The sequence below is a fragment of the Protomyctophum parallelum genome (genome assembly GCF_964188405.1).
Source record: "Protomyctophum parallelum genome assembly, chromosome: 7".
NCBI lineage: Eukaryota > Metazoa > Chordata > Actinopteri > Myctophiformes > Myctophidae > Protomyctophum > Protomyctophum parallelum.
Window position 1 is genome coordinate 31037020 of NC_139705.1, and position 24825 is coordinate 31061844.

At 43.5% G+C, this 24825-nt stretch overlaps 1 protein-coding gene across 1 annotated transcript in view; it reads left to right on the forward strand.

Annotated features, from left to right (window-relative positions):
- The window catches only part of cep104 (centrosomal protein 104), a 62067-nt gene that overhangs the window by 9324 nt on the left and 27918 nt on the right, over positions 1-24825 (forward strand). The window contains exons 6-13 of the mRNA XM_083768738.1: positions 2894-2970; positions 5194-5362; positions 8407-8562; positions 9863-10117; positions 13331-13537; positions 14139-14306; positions 18242-18424; positions 23579-23755. Of these exons, the coding sequence (XP_083624864.1) occupies positions 2894-2970; positions 5194-5362; positions 8407-8562; positions 9863-10117; positions 13331-13537; positions 14139-14306; positions 18242-18424; positions 23579-23755 (1392 nt within the window). The remainder of the gene's footprint in view (positions 1-2893; positions 2971-5193; positions 5363-8406; positions 8563-9862; positions 10118-13330; positions 13538-14138; positions 14307-18241; positions 18425-23578; positions 23756-24825) is intronic.

Here is a 24825-nt window from a genome sequence, read left to right on the forward strand (position 1 = left end):
TGTGTGTGTTTGTGTATGTGTGAGGAATGTAGTCATAAAACACAGAGGGTAAAGGCAGTGTGTAATCACACAGGAGGCCTTTAGTTAGCGGCTGTAATCAGATAGACCTGAAGACGGACAGCTCCTGGAGGGGAGAGAACAGCTTAAAGCACACTCTGCACGCACACACTGCATGCACGCACACACTCACCGCACGCATGCACCGCACACACGCACCGCATGCACACACACACAAACACTGACAAATTAATATGCACACATGCGCACAAAACAAACACATATGATGAGGTTTGTGCACACATACACACATATACTGTAACCACGCGTGCTCATAGGCACACATGCACAGACTTGTAAATGTAACTGTGCACTTACAAACACAGTCACATACAGTAAAACAGTATACACGTTCACATTGACAAGTGCTGTACAGTGTAAAACACACACGCATGCAAGTACAGAGTACAGTGACAGAGAGACACACACACACACAGACACACACAGATCTCGGTGAACAAGCTGTGCATTGTTACTGTGCTAATCCTCATACGAGCACCCTGACACAGCACTGAATCCACTCTCCCTCCACTACGGATGGCTCGTCTTCCAGTAGTGCCCAACCATTGCGATGCATGATATGATCGGTAGCATATCGAAATCGGCCATATCGGCCATAAAAATATAATAATGTGACTGTCCATCATCCATGGCTCTGTCGCTTTTGTTTTGTGGATTTCTAATGTTTAAAGGCAGCATAATCCGTATAATATCGGTCAGAATCGGTATCGGCAGATATGACCCTGCAAATAATCAGAGATCGGTCATAATTTCATAATCGTGCAACCCTACTTTCATCGGTATAGGCTTTGCTATCATGGATAGCATATGCATAACCATTGCATGTGCACAAGTTTGTCCAGTTAATTATTAATGTAACATGCTCTAAAATAATGCAAATGAATACAAAGTAAACAGGTCTCTATCTTCCGCGGGCAGCACAATTGTTATCTTGTTATCTTGTTATCTTCCGACCTGAACAAAGAAGGTCTAAAACACAGAGCTCAAACATATCCTTGGTGCGCCTAGAGATGGATCAATTCAAATCCATCCAAATTCAACACAACAATTCAACAATTAAGGTGACATTTTTGAGAGATTACACATTGACGGTGATTTAAAAAAATAATAACTGAGACATATGATAATCTATATATGGTGAGTTTACGTTGCCATCAGCAAATTTGCCACATTGTAGCCTATACACCTACCACAACACATGTACCGTAAGTTGTTTTTGTCCCTCAAACAGCAGATAAACTTTTTTTTAAGCACCATATTCTTCATTAATCCTATTACTAATCACTTAAACATGACACCGTTATGTCTCCAAAGACAAGCGGTGAGGAGAGGCAGAGAAAAATACATTTTGCTCCTATTGTGCTTATTTTATTACACAATAGAATAAAATGTGTTCCTATACCTCTCATACTGTAATACTGTAAGAATGTTGTGAGCCCATTGCAGCCTGGCTTCTTTATCTGTCTCTACTCAATGGAGAGGCATTTAACAGCTCCTTCACAGGGACGACAGGGCGCACGTCTTTGTCATGGGTTCAATATAGAGAAGAGAGCATATCTGAGAATTGATTATTATGTTGATATGTCACAATTTCACAGATGTTTTTACTAGATGGTCCCACACTTTTCCACAGCAGAAAGTGATTTGGTTCTCCTCTAATCTGTTATGCAAATTCCAGTGAGCCTACTATAGCAGTTTTCTGAAATCCTGTTTCTATGACAGCGGTGCTCAACCTTTTCCATGTCAATTATCTGTATTTGGCCACGGACACCCATTTGAAAATATGTTGTTCCAGGCACCCCCCAGAAGCAAAGATTTGAGTTAAAAACGTTCACTCTGAAAGAATATATACGGTATTCAAATATTTGCGCCACATTTTCACGATTTTTCAAATATCGCAGATCTACAAGCTCGTAGCACGGCACTCGGTGCCGCGTTATGAGCTTGTAGATCTGCTATTTTTCTACAGCTAAAGTATGACATAAATGCTTAAAACACCAAAAGGGGGTTCCCCTCCGAAATGGATTTTTAAAGGGAATGGTTTAATTAATGTAACACCCAAAACACAGAACAAAGCAGGGGCTCGCAACTCACTTTAAGATGCTCCAAAGTTTTATTCATTGACACAGCAGGCAAACGATAATACGTCTCGACCGTGAGGTCTTTGTCAAGTCACTCAAAACACACCCATGACTGATTCAGAGGCTTACCACCGCCAATTACTGCCACACGCTGGTGTTAGCACCCAGATCGTGTGCTGTACATATAACTAGTCAAATTGGCATGGACGCACCCCTGTTGCAGCTTGTGCCTTCCGTTCTGTGCCGTGCACCATAGATCGTCTAATTAGGGCCCTGAGAGCCAGACTGTGGCCTTGTGGTTAGAGTGCCCGCGCTGAAGCTGGGAGGTCGGGAGTTCGATCCCCGGCCGGGTATCGACTGATCGACTGAGGATTTTAGTGTACTTGGGTGTGTTCACTGCACCTTTAGAAATGGATTGGAACTATACTCCTAAGCCAAGCCACTATAGGAAAATGTAACATCCCAACCACCTGGATTCACACACCCAGGTCTCCCCGCACGGGAAGTCAAACATCTACCGCTCATCCAAGGGTTATACCCACTCACTGGGCCAGGGCTACCACGCACGCATGCACACACGTGCGAGCGGGTGCGTGCGTGTGTTTTCGTGTGTAGGTACATTTTCATATCACGATACATTGGGAGTTTGTAAATCTGCTATTTTTTTGGAACAGAGTATAAACCAGGCTTGTGTGTGAAACCTCTGTCCATCTGTTTGCCCCCCCCCCCCATAGCCCAGCAGAGAACAGCTGATTGAGCACTACCTCAACAGTACTCCTCTGGACACAGCCTTGGACTCGGCCTACATGGGGTGAGAACAGGACGTTGAACCCCCGTTTCTTTTTTTGTTTTTGTTGTGCCGTGACAATAACAAGCCATTTAGTCCAGTAACAAGACCCGAAATGTCTTGTAAAGCCTGACAGTTTTGTGGAAAAACCTCTATTTTTCTATGTCAGCGGTGCTCAAACGTTTTCATGTCAAGGACCCCAAACATTATGCAGTGTTTGGCCCCGGACCCTCATCTGAATAATATTCAGTTATTAAGCAAAGATTTGAGTTCAAAACGTTTGAATATATATTCAAAGATTTGCACAAGTTTTCACGAATTTTCAAAAAGAGCAGATCTACAAGCTCGTAGCGCAGCATTCAGTGCCACGCTATGAGCTTGTAGATCTGCTATTTTTCAACAGCTAAAGTTTAAAATAATAATGGTTATTATAGTTAAAGTGGTTAAAAGCTAAGGTGACACAGATGCGTTCCATGGGTCTTAACCTTAGAGTATATATGAATAGAGAGGGCACCCAAGTTCTCCTTCCATCCACTTGCATTAAGTTGCTCATAAGCGCATGAGGCAATTTCACTCCTCCTTCCGGGTAGGAACAGAGAGCATTCTGGGATGGATTGGCCCCAAACACATGAACGCGCTGACGTTGAACGTGCACGAACGCGAACGAGCGTGCTGCCGTCGTGAACGTGCACAATGATAGTCAACGGACCAGCGCGTTCATGTGTTTGGGGCCAGGCTGCAATACCTTCATTCGGCCACTATGTCCATTTCGCCTCAGGGTTTCCTCTGGGTGCCTTCTCTATTCATATATATTCTATGGTCTTAGGCCCTCATTTATCAATCGAGTGTAAAATCTGCCACAGATTCGAGTGCAGGTTTCGTAGGACACCCACGTCGCCACGGCATTTATAAAGTGATCGCAAACAGCTGATCCTTCCTTAATTTCGTTCCGATGTTAATAAATGTGACGGCTGAAATCTATCTCGATCAAGCCTCGCCCTCGTTTTTGCGACATGAACGTTCTGCCATACGATCCTGAAACCATGGTTACTTCCTTGCTGCCCCATTTCTCATAAACACACACACAGACGCACGCACGCACACGCAACTTGCAACTTGTTGTATCTTAAATAAATAAACCTGGATGAATTAAATAAAGCTGTCTGTTTCTCTTCTCGCTTCGCTTCCCTTGCTGCCCGCCTCACGCACGCACGCACGCACATATCGCAATTTGCAAGCAACTTTCACTGTGTGTTGTTAGTTGTATATTAAATTATTAAAGTATTTTAAATTTAATATACAACATATATTAGTGAACGAAAACCTGAACCTGTGAACCATGAATTAAATAACAAATAGGCACACACACGCTCCTCCTGTCCTGTCTGTCTGTCTCTCTCTATCACTGTCGTCCGTCCGTGACCAACTGACCATGCACGTTCGACAGTCTATTTAGATTGCCTCGCAGTCGCCGATCACTGCAGTGGCTGGGCTGTCAACTGTCATTATATGAATGTGCAGCCCTATAGCCTCATTATGTGGCTGGCACGGGGGTGGTGGGCTGGCTGGGTAGCCTACCTATCTCCGATGCAGTTCCCACTTGCGCTGGCACGGTACATTTGGCATTCGAGCGACGCGTCGGGTTTATTAAACGAGGAGGAGATTGCACATGTATACCGTAACTCCAGAAAGACATCGGCCTGCTGTAGATTAGGCTACAGTAGGCTACCCACGTTGGGACTCTCCACAACTGCAGCACTGCACTATACTCTCCAACGTCCCGTCATGGAAATATTTCAGCACAGACAGCCCAAATCCTCGCATGTATGTGCTCATGCAAAACACTGTTTAAATGGCTTAAGCATCTAACTTGCAACATTGTTTTTAATTGCGCGATTTTAACTTTCATATTAAATTTGTCGTTGATGGGGGTGGTGTGTAATATTGTAATATTGTAATATTGCTTAATTAAACACTTCAGTCCGATATAAATTTCATCCATTTGAAAATAGCCGGTCTACAAGCAGAATGTGTCGCAATGAGACGCATTGTGAGCTTGTAGATCGGCTATTTTCAAATTCTGCATAGTGAGCACTTTCTACTTTTGGTACTTTTAAGTACATTTTGATGGAGCACAGTTCTACATTGCAGTATTGATACTGCACAATTGAGTACTTTCCCCCCCACCACTGTGGTGATACTAATGGATAACCTGTGTCGTCACCTGATGATTCTGTCCCATTTCAGTAAGTGCGAGTCCATCTCTCCTCTGGACGACCTGGCCTTCGACATGTACCAGGACCCCGAGGTGGCCCAGCTCATCCGCCTGCTGGACCTCAGGAAACAGGACATGGTCCGCCAGGAGAACTTTGACACGGCCAAGAGCCTGAAGCAGGCCATCGCCGACCTGCACAAGGTATTATAGCCAGGAGACTCGCGCGTCACTTCTGCATGCTACTATACCGCATGGAAACCAGTGGTTCCCAAACTTTTTCCATGTCAAGGACCCCCAAAATGATACTTATTATTAGCCTGCGGACCCCCCCCCCCCCCCCATTTGAAATATAAGAACCCCCAAAGAGAAGATTTGTACGGCTCTAGCAGTGATATTCAACCATTTTCATTTCAAGGGCCCCCGGTTTGACCTGAATGGGCTAATGAGACATTTAGGCGCTAGCCCCTCACATATTCAGCTACAGTGTATTTGTGTAGATTTTCATCTTAACATTAAATTCAAACATAAAATTCCCATTGGCAATGAATGGAGAATTCACGTGATATGTTGGAACAGCAAATCGGCTATTTGTATTTGGCTGCAGACCTTCATCACAAAATATTCTGACCCCCAGAAGCAAATATTTGAGTTAAATATGTTCGGTAAAATAAAAAAAGTATTGTCCTCAATAATGCTCATTATAAGATGGCACCATTTCCACCTACGAACGTTGCGTCTCAAAGGTGGACTGTGGACAGTTCAGATAGCTATACCTACCAGTGACATTATCGTCTGGGATTTCAAGCTAATGGAAACCACAGCCTTTCTGTTCCTGTCAGCATGTTGAAATGAAAGCCTTTCTTGCTGTGCTTGCATCAAAAACAAAGAAGAGGTTTGAAGTCTGGTTTGAAAGGAGATCCAAAAGTGAAGCAAGCACATCTCAGAAATGTTGATGGGTGATGAACAAAAACAGAAAGGAGGTACTAGGTAGGATGTCCGCACACCGTTCTTAAGCTCTCAGTAGTTTATTTAAAGATAGAAGGACTCAACGTGTCGACACTTCCTGGTGTTCATCAGGAATCAATGTTTGAAATGACCAGTAATTACATCATCGGTCATAGTGGTTAAGTGTCCACAGCCCACCTCTGAGACACAGAGTACCATTGATCCACCATTATATAATGAGTAGCAAGTGCTACTTTAAGGCAGGGGTTCTCAACGTCTTGGGCTGGGGACCCTCGGAAATGCATTGGCCACATCTCGCAGGGGTTGAGGGGGTTCCAGGTGGTCCCCAGCTAAATGATGGAGAGTTGGTAACGAAATGGACCCTTATTAGATCTTTAAGTCTTGAGACTCCAAGTGTAAAATGAAACCATCATTTTATGCTCTGAAGAGTTAAATTGTTGTAAAACATCGGCATGAATTCATTTACAAGAAGTCTGTCTACACAATTAGAGAATGTTATTATTAAAACATTTTAATTATTTTTTTTGCTGAGCGACGGCCCAGGCCAGATAATGTTTTCTCTCCTATGGTATCAACATCAATACAGCATGGAATTGTGGACAAAATCTTATCCAATGACAACAAAGTCTTTTGGGTCAGAGAGGCTAAATCTCATCAAATGGTGGCCCGTGGCTCAAATGCCAAAGAAATAATGGACCTTGATATGAAAAGGGTTGAAAACCAGTGGTCTGTAGCCTACACCCGTTTAGGCTACAAGTGATATTATTGCCATTGTAAGATTTATGTTATTGTAGCCAGTGACTATACTGTAGACAAGGGAGATATGACATGTGTGCAGTGCTACACATATACCAAGATGATGAAGAAACGTTTTAAGGGAGGGAGATTATTTATCTTTAGTAATTCAAACTACTAATGTTTATTCATGTGGCAGCTGATAAACATTGTTCTGATATCCAGTAGTGTCATTTCAACTGTGTTATTGTAACTGTAGTCTTTAAACATTGTTCAGATTCCCGTTACCAACCACCTTTGTTTATGCTGTTGCCATACCGACAATGAATACTTAATGAGCTCAACAGCTGCACTGATGGTCTTGGGGTTTGTCTCCCTCTTTGTTTCCTGTTACCGCGAGTGTATTTGTAACCGAACACAAACATACGCACGCACACACACACACACACACACACACACACACACACACACACACACACACACACACACACACACACACACACACACACACACACACACACACACACACACACACACACAGACGCACAAACACCTCTTCTTGTTAACGTGACCAATTAGCATTGCAGACAAGGCAGTTGCCAAGGTGGTCATGCTGAAAATCCCTTGTCATTACCCATTCATATCATGTCAAAGGATGATTTATTATGCTGTTAGTTATAATGACACATGAAAATGCATGGTTAGAGAAGAAGACAGTGGAGAGGGCAGTTTGAAGTCTGTGTGTCCCTGTTATTCCACTCAATTTAGCCTAGAAAAAAACCAGCCTGTCTGAGGCTGTCTCTAACCGAGAGATCCTCACCTGGTTTTTAGATTCAGCAAATGAACAGATTTGCACCACGGCGGACAGAATGGACCTTACAAACCATTCGGTGGCGCTGGCTGTTGAAGCCTGGTTGCTTGGCTCCAGATTAACTAGTGAGTTTGGCTTGATGGAATTTCCTCGTAAAGAATTGACCCATCTTGACTTTCTGGAAGTAGTCCGTGAGTCGAAAGCGAACGAAAATAAAAGCCTGGGTACCGCGGCTATAGTATTAAAGTACATTTACAGTCTGTATGTTTGCTGTGCACTCTGCTGTGTTCGGTAGCCATTATGGACAGAAGCTGTTTTACTGCTGCTGCCCTCAGAATCAGGAACTCTTAATTTGTCATGGGCATATCTATAATTCTATACAGGGAGTTGTATTGATGACAATGGGGCTGCGTGCTTTGATAATCTCATAGAACACGCATATCTCACAGTATCAATTCGGCCTACCTTTAAAGTGTACGGTCATGTGGCTCAATTCTACAAAATTTCTTCTAAATCCTGGCAGTTTTCAGATTAAAAAAAGAAAAATCAGTGATGCTAAAACATTTGTCATGTCAAGGACCCCCAGCATTATCTGTATTTGGCCATGTACCCCCATCTGAAAATATGTTGTTCCAGGGACCCCCCCCAGTAGCAAATATTTCAGTTAACTCATTTAGACCTGAGATCAGATTCTAAAAATGTCTTCTCTATCTCCTGTTGTCCAATGTTTCAGGTGGGGGAGCGTCTTGGACGCTACGATGTGGAGAAGCATTGTGCCATTGAGAAGGAGGACTTTGACCTGGCCAAGACCAAGAAGGAGCAGATGGAAGCCTACAGGACCAGCGTCTACCAGCAGCTAGAGCTGCACAACCTGCTGGACATGAGCATGGTCAGTGGTGGAAAACAGTACTCACATTTTAAGTAAGAGTATCAATGCTGCAATTTAGAGATGCTGCGGAATTCAAAATGTACTTGAGTAAAAGTACAAAAGTATTGGCATCAAAATGATACCGGTAATTATGCAGTCTTTTGAAAATAGGGTAGTGTACGTTTTGTACTAATAATCTAAATCTGCAAAGTAACTAGTAACAAAGGTTTTCAAATTAATGTAGTGGAATAAAAGTACAAGATTTGGATCCGAGATGTAGTGGAGTAGAAGTAAAAGTATTGGAAATTGGAAATAGGCCAGAGCCTATATGTGGCACGTGCCTGGACCGCTAGGCCAGCACGCGCACCACCATATGCTTAATTTGATTGGCTCTGCAGCACATCTGAACGGGGGACTACAGTTACACACAGAGCCCATCTCGGCACAAAATAGTTGGGGGTATTTTTATTTAACATGCAAATGAAATATTTAAAGGTACTGTAAGTGATTTTCTTTAGTTAAAATATGTGTTAAAAAGCTGTGATAGTAGCCTACTCATTGCTATATAGTGTCTGTTGAAGTAACATGAGTCTACACGACTCTCCAGCTTTTTATTAAACAGAAAATGATTCATAATATTACTATTACTATAGCATTGATTACTATCAGAATATAGTGTTTTAACCTTTTAATAAAGATATTTTTGTTTTAACCAAAACATTTCACTTACACTACCTTTTAAAGGTTCCAATTAAGCAAACAAAATGATTGGCCGATGTTGCTGTTTACGCAATTAATGTATCAATTTGTGTGCAAATGGTCCATTTGGCCACATTTTTTTTTTTTTTAAGATATTTTTTTGCGGCTTACGCCTTTTATTGATTTTTGAAGGGACAGACAGTAGGCTGACAGGAAACGGGAGAGAGATGGGGGGATGACATGCAGTAAAGGCCGTGTCGGGTCCGGGAGTCGAACCCGCGGCACACTGCGACTGGATTACCAGTCCGGTGCCCTGACCGTTACGCTACGGCCTGGGCCCATTTGGCCACATTTGTTCACATTTTAAATGAACACTGAGCATTTTGCTTTTCAACACCTGAGCAACTGAGAATGAGAGGGCAGAAATATGGGAGGTCTGGAATTTATGGGTTGTGAGAAAAGTATTTTCTGGCGTGGACACTTTTACTTGCAGCTCCCAGGCATTAACTTACAGTACTATGACCAATGTGCTTCCAATTCATATAAATTGGTGAGATTTGCACTGCTATAAATGTGCCATCAGTGAGCCAGCTTTCCTTCCCTCCTCCACCCTCCTCGATAGATCACCAGACCGTCTGAGCCGCCCCCAGCCCTGGAGCCACTGCCCTCCGTCCTGCCTTCTCCCAGTCGCCCGCCAGCTGCCCCCAAACCCCGGGTTTCCACAGAGACCTTGAGGACAGAGAGGAAATCCGAGCCTCCCCATGAAGTCCACGAGTTGAACCCTGCAACTACTCCGTCCTCCCAGACACCTGCCGTCCCTCCGCCGAGCCAGCCCGCCACCACCACGCCCCGTGACCCCGCCTCACCCAGGATAGATGTGAGTATACCTGCTGCCTTATCCAATGAGAAGGCTGCCCTGAGAGCACACATATGCAGATGCACAGCATGACTTACTAGGAAGTTGTTGTCCTTATGTGCCCTCATACACACAGATTAAATATAACATTACAAATATACTGCAGAGAAACACAACAACAAATGATCCATCTTCATTCACAACGTGCTTAAAAATAAAATGGTCTCATTGTCTGTAACATTCAGCGCTATATACAGTAGCATAAACATTGCTATTCTAAGTCCCTTTCGCTGTTGCCCGGTCAGTCATTTCGTCTCTCTGCCGTAAGCCTCGGTCGTTGCTGTGTGGAACATGGAATAGTTTGTGTGTGTGGGGAGGGGGATTATGAGCCGGGGGGAGGGTTGTGCTCTTCACTCACCGCCAGTGGGACCGGCTCTTCCACAGGTTAGGGTTTCACTATTTAATTAAAAGTGTGCAACAGTTGGTTGCCTCCGGCGGCTGCCAAGCTGGCCCGAAGGCGAGTCTTCAGAGCCTCGTAGTACAAGACCAGCGGGGTGCCAGTTGGCTCTGGGACGACACCAGAGCTTAATAGCTGGGTGGCTGCAGGTCAGTCTTTTATTATATAGAGCAGCGGTTCCCACACTTTTTAGCCTGTGAGTGTGACCCAAAAGAGATATTCGACTATCGGCTATTTTCCGCTGCTTCTTATTACTTGAGTCGTGACCCATACAAATTGGCCACAAACGGGTCCCAATAACCCACTGTTTGGGAAACAGTGATATACAGGTAGATGGTGTAATGTTCACGTCATCATGATGTTGAACGGTAGACTCAGTGATATACAGGTAGATGGTGTAATGTTCACGTCGTCATGATGTTGAACGGTAGACTCAGTGATATACAGGTAGATGGTGTAATGTTCACGTCATCATGATGTTGAACGGTAGACTCAGTGATATACAGGTAGATGGTGTAATGTTCACGTCATCATGATGTTGAACGGTAGACTCAGTGATATACAGGTAGATGGTGTAATGTTCACGTCATCATGATGTTGAACGGTAGACTCAGTGATATACAGGTAGATGGTGTAATGTTCACGTTGTCATGCTGTTGAACGGTAGACTCAGTGATATACAGGTAGATGGTGTAATGTTCACGTCGTCATGATGTTGAACGGTAGACTCAGTGATATACAGGTAGATGGTATAATGTTCACGTCGTTATGATGTTGAACGGTAGACTCAGTGATATACAGGTAGATGGTGTAATGTTCACGTCGTTATGATGTTGAACGGTAGACTCAGGACAAAAAGAAAGAAAGAAAAACACTAATGAGAGTTACAGCAGTGAGTGTCACTGGGACGGACATGGGACACACCGCTTAACCCAGAGTAGTGTGCAAAATGTTACCACGCCCGCCACAGGTCCATTTGGTTCCATTTGCACACTGCCATAGTTAAATGAACGGTACGGTAAGAATGGTACTGTGCATCTAGAGTAGTAGTCAACTACGCTTCAAATGAAGGTGATTGTTGTGTGCTCAGGTGGCTCTTCTGGTAGAGTGCAGAGTAGACCACTCAGTCCTTGTGTAGACCCGCGGCACTTTGCTCATGTCCATCTCTCTCTGTTGCCATTTCTTGTCTCTCCACAATAACTAATAGACGCCTTAACAGACGACATCACAATGATAAGCAACAGCATGCGCGCGCATACCGGCAGCACAAGAACCCTGCCTCTCATAAGATGCAATGGAAAAGTTCTCACTGCACTCATGTGTAAAAAATGCACCATCAAACTTTCAGATGCTGTTTTTCTCCCAGTGTGGAGGAAGAATGATCAGGATTTTTATTGTGATTTCTCACCCTTGAAATATATAATCCATTGGTTTCTGTTGTGTTTGAACAATAATAGTAATTCAAATCAGTTGTCCTCAAAACCACACCTCCAGTCGCTGTCATAAGAATGGGTGGTGCACTCATGAAGAGCCTGTTTGTCTGGCTGCACGCGCACCTGCAACCCATCAAGTATAATTTTAATTTATGCTTCGTCCCACGATGGTGTCGCACACGCAGACCTCTACGCTCACAACAGTCGCATCCGCGATGCGATGTGAGCTTGTATATCAGCTGTTCTCTGTGCGCAATACTGTTTGCGCTTTGAAGTATAAATGTCTCCTGGGTGCACCTCACTAGGCAACACACAAGAGGAGGTTGAATGAACTGAAACCAGCGCTCCCCAAAACAACAGGTTTGGAGATCTGTTGGGAATTGATTACATGAAACAGTCACCCTTGCACCCAGTCCCAATGTTTGTAAACAAATAATTGGTCTATAGCGATCAAATAAAGACTTGAAAATGTCCCAAAAAATATTTTAAAGTGATTTTTTTTTGTTTGTTTGTTAAATGTATATTCAGTGATTTCACTTAATTTAAATATAACTTATTTTTTTGTTTTATTGTGATAATCCTCCCTACTATAGAGTGTGCTGACCATATAAGGAGTTCCTCCGTGTCCCCAGTTAAGCCCTGGGGTAAAAAAAGAACGTAGGTTTAGTTTTTGGCTATAGGTGGCCCAGCCTTCATCCAATCAGGATAGAGAGGGGCCTTCCGCCAATCACGATCGAGCGGGGGCAGGCTTTGGTGTGCGTGCTGTTGGCCTGTCGCGTGTCCCCCTCTCTGTAGTAGTGCGTGCATGTGCACATCTTGTTACCGGGGAAGACCGGGGGGGGGGGGGTTTCCAAATCACCCAAATCACTCAATGCTCCTTTAAATTAAGTGTTCCAATAGCATTGCCATAGAGTTTATGTTCAATAACAATCTTTCTGTCTCTTTAGCAAACAGAACGTTTTGGGATATCAAAGTGATCCAATCGGGAGCGAGAACTCCGGAGATACAGAATAAACAAGTGATGAAACTAAATAATGAGCAGACACATTTTGAACTAAACTCTATAAAACTTATTCTTCTCTCCTGAGTGATTGAAATTGGTAATCCCACCTGAAATGTGTTTTCTGTTTACTAAAAAGCAGCTGAGAGGAAGGAGGGGGTAGAGAACGAAAATAGCACTATCACTTACAGCACATTTAAGAGCAATATCGAATGATACCTGTTTATCCATCATTTACAGTGCTATAATACATTCATTCTTAATAAATTATATAATACAATTCATGCACACAAAATACAATCATATATCGCATTTGCATGTTTCTATGTTCCCTGTGCTTTCAGGTGAGCAGTGACGAGAGGCCCCTGCCAGCCCTTCACAGCAAAGACAGGCCGGGAGAGGCTCCTCAGAGCTCGGCCGAGGACCTCACCCTTCCCCCTGAACCCCAGGGAACTCCCCGCAGCCCTGGGAGGACGTGGGAGCCAGAGCCCCTGACTGAGAAGGCCCAGAGAGAGGCCAGCCTCCCCATCGAGATATACGGGGATGGCCTGGTAAAGCCTGATATCTACACGTGCTGTTGCACACCAAAACTTCAGTGGATTTATACTGGCGGGCTTAAGATGTGAAGAAATAGGGAACTTGTTTCAGTTTGTTCCCCATACGCGTTTGTGGTAATGCTTGCACACACTTCCTTGTCTGGTGCTGAGCCAAACTGCATGAGCCTCAGTTATCCAAAATGAGCCACAACAGCCTAGTATTTAGTTGAAGTGGCCTGCCTTTTTCCCCTTGAGAAAGACAACTAATCCTTCTACAATGTTGTTTATATAAAGTTTGTTCTGTGATGACATCATAGTGCTTTCTGTACTGTACATACCCTAATGTGTGGTTGTCACCCGAGAACTTCCTCTTCCTGAAATCTGATCTTCTGGCATTCATCTCTATTCATAATGACACTTTCACCTCATGCATGTCACGTTTATTACGTTGTTGCAGGCTATGTTTAAACGATAAGACGGATTGCACAGCCAGTGAGATTCTGCCCCTGAGTTGTTGTTTTGTTTGTAACATCTGTTCCTAAATTAATATCAACGAAACCAACAATCCCCACAACCCCCCCAGGTAACTCCTGTTGCACACTGTCACAAACTCCAGGTGGCGGGGGCGTATTCCAAAAGCTGGTCCTACCGAGAGGACGCCCTGTTGGCTGTTCATAAGAAGCTGTCAGAAGTGCCAGCCAGCACCTCCAAGGAAGAGCTGAGAAACATGATAAGAGCTGCAGTCTTCCTGGTGAAGAAGGCTCTCCCTGATCAAGTGCCATCTGTGAGTCTCAAAACATGATCCCCTTTAATGAGCGAATTAGCCAGTGTATCTCTATTTCATACCGGAGCTTAAGGCCCCTGTGTTCATATAATGTGCAACTGCAAACGGCAGAGCTGAGCCAGGGCCTGTTTGGCTCCACGCCTGGTGCTCTGCCGTCTGCAGAACTGAGCCAAAGCCTGCTCGGACCACACAGATGAGAGCCAGCCGTGTTTCACATCCGGGCCAAATCTGGCCACAGGTTTCCATGTGAATGGTGGAGTGATAAATGAATATGTGGGTCCTAAATAGAGTGTTTTGTGCATCTTGCGGAGAAAAACAAACTTAAACCACCTTAAATGAGTAGTTCACCTACCAAAAAGGGACTTATTTTCTATCAATTAGTAATTACACATCCCCATGAAGCCTTGAATTTGGCGAGTTTTATTTTTTTGTCGCATTCCTGAGCCAATAATGTGATAACCGGCAGAATCGCGAAGACTCGAGTTTCCTATGAGTCTCCTGTTGACCGATGACTAGGGATGGAGCTCCTTATCGATCAGGCTTATCGAGCCGGGTTCTTATCGAGCCAGGTTCTTATCGAGCCCACCATCGAGCATTGTCTAATATTTTGTGGAAAGACGGGAGACGACGATAAATTCTGAACAAAACCAGTAATTTTTACTAGGGCCTTCAAATACAGTACTTTAAATAACAGACGGAAGGCATTTGACCTTTTTTACTTTTGGAAAATGCAGCAAATATTGAAGAAACTGTTTGCTGGTTGTGTGTACCATCACTTTAAGCATAATTTTTTTCGGGGGAGGCACGGTGGCACAGTTGGTAGTGCTGTTGCCTCACAGCTAGAAGGTCCTGGGTTCGATTCCCGCTCGGGACGCTGTGTGCGCTGGCGGCGTGTTTCCTCCTCCGCATCATCAGTGCCCATACCCGAAGGCGGGGTTGTCGAAAGGGCCTTTCTGTGTGGAGTTTGCATGTTCTCCCCGTGTCCCCTAGGGTAGGTACTCTCACAAAAAACATGCAGTAATCCTGGTCACTAAACTGCCTTCCCCTGGCCAGCCGGGGCGCCTGATGGAGGGGAAAGGAACTGGTTGGAATAACGTGTTCCTTCCACGCGCTACGTCCAACCAGGGAAACTCCCCCCTGTCAGGTGTAAAGGAGCAACTTGGACACTCAGGCATGAAGGAAGCATGAGTTCAAGTCCGTTGCTCTCCCCTTGTCCCCCATATATGGGGACTAGGTTGGTGGAGGGTGTGTAGAGCCCAGGATCACATTATATGATTGACACAGGGGTGAAAAATGGGTTACAAAATCGTGGGATAAAAAAGAAAAGAAAAAGAAAGCATCATTTTTGTCGGGTTTATCGGGTTTCGAGCTCCATTCCCTACCGATGACCCGGTCATCAAATTGTCTCGAGAATACAACGGAAACCAATAAATCTCCATGAAGGCTTCACGGGGTGTGTTATTGATACTTATTTACCGTATGCCATTTGTTTTGGTCCTCTCATGCCTTTGTTGAATGTTGGTTTGGAAGTGGTCATTTTAAATCTCCAATCGAGAGATTTTGTTTTCTTGAGGATTCTAGGTCACTGTTTCCCAAACAGTGGGTCGGGACCCATTCCTGGGTCGCGGACACATTTTTATATGGGTCCCTTTATTTCTGGTTTCCCACATTTAGTTTTTAATTATTATAATTTCAAAACATCTTCAAAAAATATATTCCCCAAACAATCTAATGTGTTCATGAATGAATACAAGATTTTATTTTAAGTAAAAGAAAAAAATCTAAGAAAATCCATAAATTAGAAAACAAATGTGAAAATAGGCGATGTACAAGCTCACGGCGCGGCGCGAAGCGACGCATTGTGAGCTTGTAGATCTGCTATTTTCACTACTTTGGGTCGTGGGTCTACTTTCTCTTTTGGGTCACAGGCTAAAAAAGGCGATATGAGGATATCAATGTAGGCCTTTCTTAATTGAAAAGAGGTGATTGTTGTGATTGACTGTCATCAGATATGTTAACCTATGTTTCTGTCGGAGTCTTTTGATTAATAATGTTTCCGTTTAATAAACGATTCCTGTTACAAGCACAACCTAGAGGTTATACTGGTTATGCACGCACGCACGCACACACACACACACACACACAATGTTTCCCCTGTCCCGTATGTTAAGCCCCACTCCCTCTCCTAGCGTTAGCTTCCTTAAACAAACATTATGTGACAAGGATGCCCTTATTACCCCTTGCTACAAGCCTTGTACAGCTTGTATGCTAATGAAAAAAGTCCCGCAATAATCTGTGTGATTTATTTTCCTAATCCTAGCCATACCGTAAATTGCTGAAATAACTATAGCTGTTACTAGGGTTTTAAGCAACTAGTCGACTATTCAACTAGTCGACTAGTAAATCCACTAGTTGACCTCGTTGGTACTAGTTGACTAGTTGATAAGGAGGAAAAAAAGGGGTTTCTCCCGTTTTTGTAGGCCTCAAGATCAGCTAGATTATAGTTATAGTCACCAATGTTTTTAAATGTACAAATATTATTTAAAAAAGTTGTTTTATTTACATTATTGGTAGGCCTAATTAAAGTTGGCCTAGACCCCAGTTAAACAACTAGTCGACTACTAGTCGGGTGCAGTACTTAGTTTAGACCTTTGGTTAGACCATTGGTTAGACCAGTCATTAGTCCTACAACCTATCTCAAACCCTCACCCTAACCCTAACCTCCCATGGGGCAGCCCACCTAAACCTAACCTTAACCCTCTCCCAACCCTTAACGCACCCCTCACCAACCTTAATCCGGTCGTTTTAACGCACCCCTCACCAACCTTAATCCGGTCGTTTTAACGCACCCCTCACCAACCTTAATCCGGTCGTTTTAACGCACCCCTTACCAACCTTAGGTCTAACCAATGACTAGTCTAAACTAAGTATGCACCCCAACTAGGCAACTAGTCAACTAGTAAAAATCACAAGTGAAAGCCCTAACATGACTCATGTTAAAGGTAGGGTAAGTGATATTTCTTGGTTAAAACAAAAGTTTATTTTGTTAAAAGGTTAATTCACTTTATTATGATAGTAATCCTTGCTATAGTAGAGTGTTTGTTCAGTAACAGGGGTCTCCCTGTCTCTCCAGCTCTTTAATAAACAGAATAATACATGTTCAGGTAAGTGACAAACTTTCAGCCAATCAGGAGAGAGGACAGCTTAATTAAGGGGCCAAGCCTGAAGGGACTTTGGTCCCTTATTGTATTTGTCTGCTTTTTCTTGAATATATATTCAAAGATTTGCAGCACATTTTCACGATTAAAAAAAAATAGCAGATCTACAAGCTCGTAGCGAGCTTTTCAATAGCTAAAGTATAACATAATCCTCAAAACACCAAAATGGGTTCCCGCCCAGAATGGGATCTGTATCCTGACTGAGTCCTCTATCCTGATTGGATAAAATTGTCATCCCAAAACGAAAATGCATTTTCTGTTTAAACGTCTGTTTAGACGCCTGTTACTGAACAAACACTCTATAGCAATATCACAATATAGAGCTTTTTAACACTTATTTTAACCAAAGAAAATCACTTACCTTACCTTTTAATAATAGTGTCCTCCTATAATCAAGTAATAGCCAAAACTAACATCTTTGTCTGTGTCAAATTAAATGTTCAAAAAGGTTGTCAGTTGTGACCAGTTGGCTAACTTATCTAGCACCTGAAATGATGTGAAAGAGAAAAAAACACAATTGGGTTTTGTAGCAAAGCTTCAATACCTGACTGCGACCCGGCCATTGGCCAGCTGTGCGTAGAGCTCAGACCACACGTCTCCAACTCTAACCAGCCCGCTAATTGCCTTCACCCTCGTGCTAGATTTGTCTTGGAAAGTCAACTGAGCATTCCAATGAAGCTGTTTTCTGCGTGCTCTTCTTCTTCTTCCCCCTGTCAGGTTTTCCAAGCCTCCCTGAAGCTGCTGCGCTTGCTGCTGAGCCAGCGGATCCCGGGCCTGGGTCTGCAGCAGGGTGGCCGGGCCGAGGCCAGCCACTGCCTGGAGCAGACATGGCCCAGCCTGCTGGCCAGGAGCGGAGACAGAGCCAGCCGCCTCAGGGCCACGGCCATCGCCTTCATACTGGTAACTCAACTGTAAAACCACATGTGCGCTTCCCAAACTTTTTTTGCCCGTGACCCAAACGTTTGCCCGGGACCCGACCTAGTGAAACTAGCTGATCTACAAGCTTTTTTTTTGTAAATGTTTTAAAATAATATTAATTAAAAACATAATGTAGGATACAAATAAATAAAGGGACCCATAAAAAATGTGCCCACGACCGCAGAAATGTGTCCCGACCCACTGTATGGGAACCAGTGCTGCACCGCATGGCTCCGGCGGGCTTTTCACATGTCCTTGTAACCCGTAATTTAAAAGACACAATGATACTGTTCACTGCCATGCTCGAAACACCAAGGATTGTCATCCACACTCACAGCCACTTGAGGTGCAACGATATCAAAGGAAGAAAGCTTACATACTATACACTATAAATTAGCAGGCCAGGATGTACTCCGGCAAGGCTGTAAATCCAGGGTGTGTCTCCTGTTTCGTGGTACTTGGGGGTGATTTTTTATTTGTCGCCGCATCAACTACAGTTTGACTCAGAGGGCATTGCGGTCAGGGCTCTGGGCAGGCAAACGGGTAACTTCAGAACTAGCCGATAAGAGAGAGCACTGGCTGTGAAGAGAGGAAACCAGTAGGAGCCCTTTTACAGGGGAGGTGTTAAATAAACCAGTGCGGTTCCCAAAGTGGGGTCCGGGGACTCCCAGGGGTCCTTGAGGGAGTTCCAGGGGGTCCCCAGCTAAACAGCTGATAGTTTGGGTCTGTGTACCCATAAGGGAGTGTACAAATGTAACAAATGGTTACATTTGTACACTCTCAGAGTTAAATTATTGATTTTCTTTATATAAATTGGGGGTCCCAGAGATAGAAATGCCTTGAAATTAAACGGGTTGAGAATCACTGCTAGAGGGGTTCCTGGCATATCTTTTCAAATGGGGGTCCGCTGGCTAATTAGTGTCAATTTGGGGGTCCTTAACATGAAAAGGTTTGGGAACCACTGAGATAAACAGCATTTGTCTGGACTTGGGTTGCATACATACTTATGATGTAATTTAAGTGCTGTAAAAGTATGACAAACTGGTGGTACTCACCATTTCCACCAGCTTTTTAATGTTTTGGAAATGGCACAAATAACCTCACATAGAGGGGAATGAGCACTTTGTATACTTTTGTATACAATTAAAACTGATGATAATTGAAAATTAAAACAGACAATCAGCTAAAACGGTGAAGAACAACAACCAATAGTCACAAATACAGTGTTTACACAAAATACAAAAAAATAAAATAAAAATAAGTTACAAGAAAAACCTAAAAACAATTACATCTATAAAGGACTCATCAGTTAAGTAACGTTTTAAAAGAAAAGGGGAGCATATTCCAAGCTGAAAAAGCTCTATGAAGAACAGTTCTCATCATACTTGAGTTGAGTGAAGCAAAATGACAATTAAAGCCGTCATTGGAAGTGTGCACTGTTCTGTTGTTGGCTGTCAGACTGACTGAAAAAAGCAGCTATTGTTGCCAAAAACTCCCCTGAGAGAAACAAGAGAGGGGGTGTGACCAGGAACGCTGCCAGCCAATTGGAGTAGAGAGCCATGAATAATGCTAAGATGACCCTCAAACGGTGTGAAACCAGGCACCTTTTGGTGACACCGAACAACCTATTATTTGTGTAATTGTCAAACAATTAGAAAGATACTTTAAATATGGAATTACTATATCTATACAAAGGTGGGAGTTATATTGTGTATCTTACATCTTTGGGGGGGATGTCAAGATAGTACATCTGCTCAGGGCTGAGAGTGGGCATTATTCAATGGCCACTTGATACCTCCAGTGACATGTACTGTATAGTAGCACTTGCTCTGAAATGTCCACAATCCAAGCCACATTTTATACAGAAGCATCTAAATGGGTTTTGTATTGCCTGTTGGTTGGCAAATCATAGGAATTTAGAGTGCTGAATGTGTGTGGTTTCACTCACGGTGCAAAATTCCATTAATTTCCCTAAATCCCTAATGTCATTATTTATATAGGTTCAAGGTTGTACTTTATTGTTACATCTTGTGTACAGGTACATAAGAGTAAAACTTATTTTTGTTTGGCTTCCTTGCAAACTTTCAAAAAGATCTCAAAAGGGAAAACTTCAGTGTCAACATGTCACCGTGCTTATATATTGGTTATTTCCGCTATCTGTCGTACGATTAAGTTGTATAGGGATTAAGTGGTTAAAGTGTGTTGCGCTGCCTGCCGCACACTGATGGTGGAACTTGGAAGAGCCATAACCTGTTAAAACACCTAGCAATTTCCCACTTTGGGCCAGGTCAGTACTACATTTCTTCACTCGCACATATTTCTCTTCCTTCTGCTGCTATGTGTTATTCAAAGGCATAAAAGAGGGAAATGTCTCCTATGAAGGGAATTGGGTAGGTGCCCGGGCACTGGTTGGCAGTGTTGATTTTGCTGACTAATACTATGACAAAATGTTCGTCGACTACCTTTTTTCCCTGACAAAAAATAAACGGAAACTCAATTAAAACTAAACTATGATGACTAAAACTAAGACTAAATATATTATTATATTATAACAAATATAATCTAGACTAAATTGTTAGGAAGTGGACAAGAGATCCAGTATCAGTCATTTTACACTTGGTTACATGCTGAAAATACAAGCTCACAATTCGTTGCAGCTCAACACGTGAGCTTTGTAGATTTTCAGCAAGTGTAAAATCGGTCATTACGACGGCATCAAGGCCCGCCAAAAGTAGATTTAAGGCCTATTCATAGTCTGGATTTTCGGTGGTGAGGTGACCACCGCTCCGGTGGTGAGGTGACCACCAGAGCTGTAATAACGTGGAGTGGTGGTGAGTAAAAACAGAGAAGGGCTATGAATAACGCTTAAGTCGACAAAAACTAGACTAACACTAAGACATGATTCCAGGTGACTAAAACTAAATGAAAACTATTCAAGAGACTAAATCAAAATGTACTGTCAAAATCAACACTGCTGGTTGTGCACGTACATGCCTCGCTCCACAAGTGATGGACGCACACGGGCAGTGCTCGTTAAATGGTAAATGGTGCATTTATATAGTGCCTTTATCCAAGGCGCTTTACATTGATTGTGCTTTACATTCACCCATTCACACACATTCATACACCGATGGCGGCGAAAACCATGGAAGGCACCAACCAGCACATCAGGAGCAATTAGGGGTTCAGTGTCTTGCTCAAGGACACTTCAACACTAACTCTGGGGGAGCCCGGGTTCGGGCCGCTCTACCCCTGAGCCACCACTGCCGCCGCTCATTGCCAAAGCAATGAGCACTGAATCATCAGATGTTTCGGATCATCATGAAAGATGTACAGAGAAAAACACACGGTCCTGTGGTTTGGCTTTTGACTGATTGATTGAAAATGTTATTCACAGTATGTAGAATGGGTACATTTCATTACAAGTTAATACAAAAGCTGCTGCGAGGACGAGACCATAAAAAGTTATTTTACATTTCATGGTGAAAGCTATCAAACCAACAGGACCACGCATAACAACACTGTTCTAGTTATACACGTCCATTCTGGAGTTTTTACTTCTCCAAAATTGTGCAGAGATGCAAAGAGATGCTTCAGATTTCAGTGATGATAAACTTCCATACAGTATCTTACAGAAATATGTTTTTGAATGGAACAGGCTTAACAGTTCTATGCAAGACCACACAATGCACATACGCAATACACAATGACATGTAGCTGTATGACCGAATGGTAGGCTTTCTCAAAGAAGAAAGGGAAATAAAATTTTTTTTTGAAGAGTGGTCAGTGTGGGCTCTGAGTGCTCCCAGACGACCACTGCACTCATTTAATAATTTGTGCTAATTAATAATGTGAGTGTATATATAATGAGTGTATATTTCCGAATGATTCCGGAAGTGAAGCAGGCAGTAGGAGGATGTGTCCTTCAGCAGCTCCATGTTGAGTGACTTGTACTGTAGCTAGTACTGTACACACAGATGAGATGTTAGGAGATGTCTGAAGTGTTGTCATGTCCTACCACGACTCCAACAAGCCCTGGGTTGTAGTCAGCCAGCCCGGGGCTGTTTAGACAACCTCCTCTGAGCCTACAAAACAGAACAGACAGTGTGTGTGTGTGTGTGTGTGTGTGTGTGTGTGTGTGTGTGTGTGTGTGTGTGTGTGTGTGTGTGTGTGTGTGTGTGTGTGTGTGTGTGTACATTTGTGTGCGTACATTTGTGTGCGCATGTGTGTGATTGTGCACGCATGTGTGCATATACTACGTGCATGTGTGACCTTCAGCACAAAACGAAAAGGTGTGGGAAGTTATTTAGCCGCCATACACACTTGACATGTGGTAGTTAAATACAACCCTCGTGCCCCGAAAATAGCCGATCTACATGAGCCTGTAGCTCGGCTATTCGTGGCATTAGTATGACTATTTTCTGCAATAGGTGAGAGATGAACAGATAGACAGCTATACTGCATTGCCCGTTGCTATTTGTGTGTGTGTGTGTGTGTGTGTGTTTAGGTGAGTGCATTGGGAAAGGCGTCCTCCGTCTCTGTTAGCCGCTGATTCAATGACACTTGGACCAGACCTATCTCAGGGCCGTGCCATGTGACTCAACCTTGTTAAGTCACTGCCCGTCCCCTCTGGAGCCATTAAGGGCTAGCTGTGATGGAACGTCCAGACCAATGAATGCCCCTTTGTTATAGACAAGGCAAAGTAGTGTTTGATTATTGCACGCGCAAACATCCCTCTTTTCTGACAATTCAAGGACTTAATAAAAGGAAAGACCCTGGATTGGACTGAAGTGTGTATCTCCCCCCCCCCCCCCCCCCCCCACACACACACACACACATTCCACTCATCTGTTGACACCGAAATGGCAAAGTGAAGAATTTCCATGAACGTTCTTCCGTCACACTTGAATGGTTCCTACTTGCAACACTCTGTCAGGATTTCCCTCCGGGCCAAAGGCTGGTGTTGAAATGACGAATCAAAGCGTCACACATGATTGGCTTGTCATTTAAAATGTCTGACAATAGGTTCTATTGCAAATGCAGCAGTGTTTATAATTTAACCTGTGGTTCCTTGTCACCATAAAGTAATTATTGAAAATGTTAATGCTATATGTACCCCGACTGTTCCTGGCACAGGAAATGGCTCTTCTGAAAGAGATGCGGACACTGCAGCTGATTCCCGGTGAACTCGTCAAGCCATTCAAGTCCAACTTCCCCACACGCCTGGCCCTGAGCCGCACCGAGCTGCTTGAGAAGTTGCTGGCTGAGGTGGGCACCAACAACTCTGGCTTCACCCTGGACAACATTATGAAGGTAAGGAGATACAGGAAGACGCTCTTTACAGTCCCAGACTCCTGGTGCGGTGGTGGCTCAGGGGTAGAGTGGCTGGATGATAACCGCAAGGTTGCCAGTTCGAACCCGGGCTCCCCCAGAGTTAGTGTCGAAGTGTCCTTGAGCAAGACACTGAACCCCTAATTGCTCCTGATGTGCTGGTTGGTGCCTTGCATGGTTTCCGCCGCCATCGGTGTATGAATGTGTGTGTGTGTGTGTGTGTGTGAATGGGTGAATGGGTGAATGTAATGCACAATCTATGTAGAGCGCCTTGGATAAAGGCGCTATATAAATGCACCATTTACCATTTATTATGTATGTTTAGCATTTTTCGTGTGTTAAACGTTTTCCTGTGCCACCCTGTAATGCTATACAATGATGCCAGACAGCCATAGGCACAATTTATATTCATGCGTATATTTTTTTTCAATGACCGAGATCTCAGGGCCTGGCAAACTATGAAAATACTATATGTATGTTGTTGAGCAACCCATGCAAAAAAACAAAAATATCCAAATTTAATAATTAAGCCAATTCCCAGTTCCCCACACTCTCTACGAGCACTCTCTGCTAAGGGGGAGGGTGAAGATAGCCTCAAGTCTCCTCCAATACCCGGGCCGTCAAGCCACCATCTTCACTATTAACATTTGTTTTACTAATGAATGCTTTCTCAGTGTGAAGTAAAAAACCCAAAGCTCTGTGTGAAATGGTATTTGGCCAAAAGCAAAGTGCCATTATCCCTGCTGACTTCACCACTTTGATTGGACTGTGAGAATCGGCCTGCCAGTTGTTCTAGTTGCCATAGCGTTGCTCAGGCGTGACGCACGACTTCGAACTACAACCCTTCATGCTGTTTGGTGAGATCATTAGGGAGAATGAGCACAGAATCTCTACAGGCCCTTGCCGTAGAAACTATTAACCAAATGTAGTACATTACAACAAACAAGGCAATTCAATGTGCATTATATAAAACATAAAATAAAGGAAACGCGTAAAAGTACATTTGAATCAACGTTAAACACCTATCTCCTTAATAGTCTAGGACCTGACTA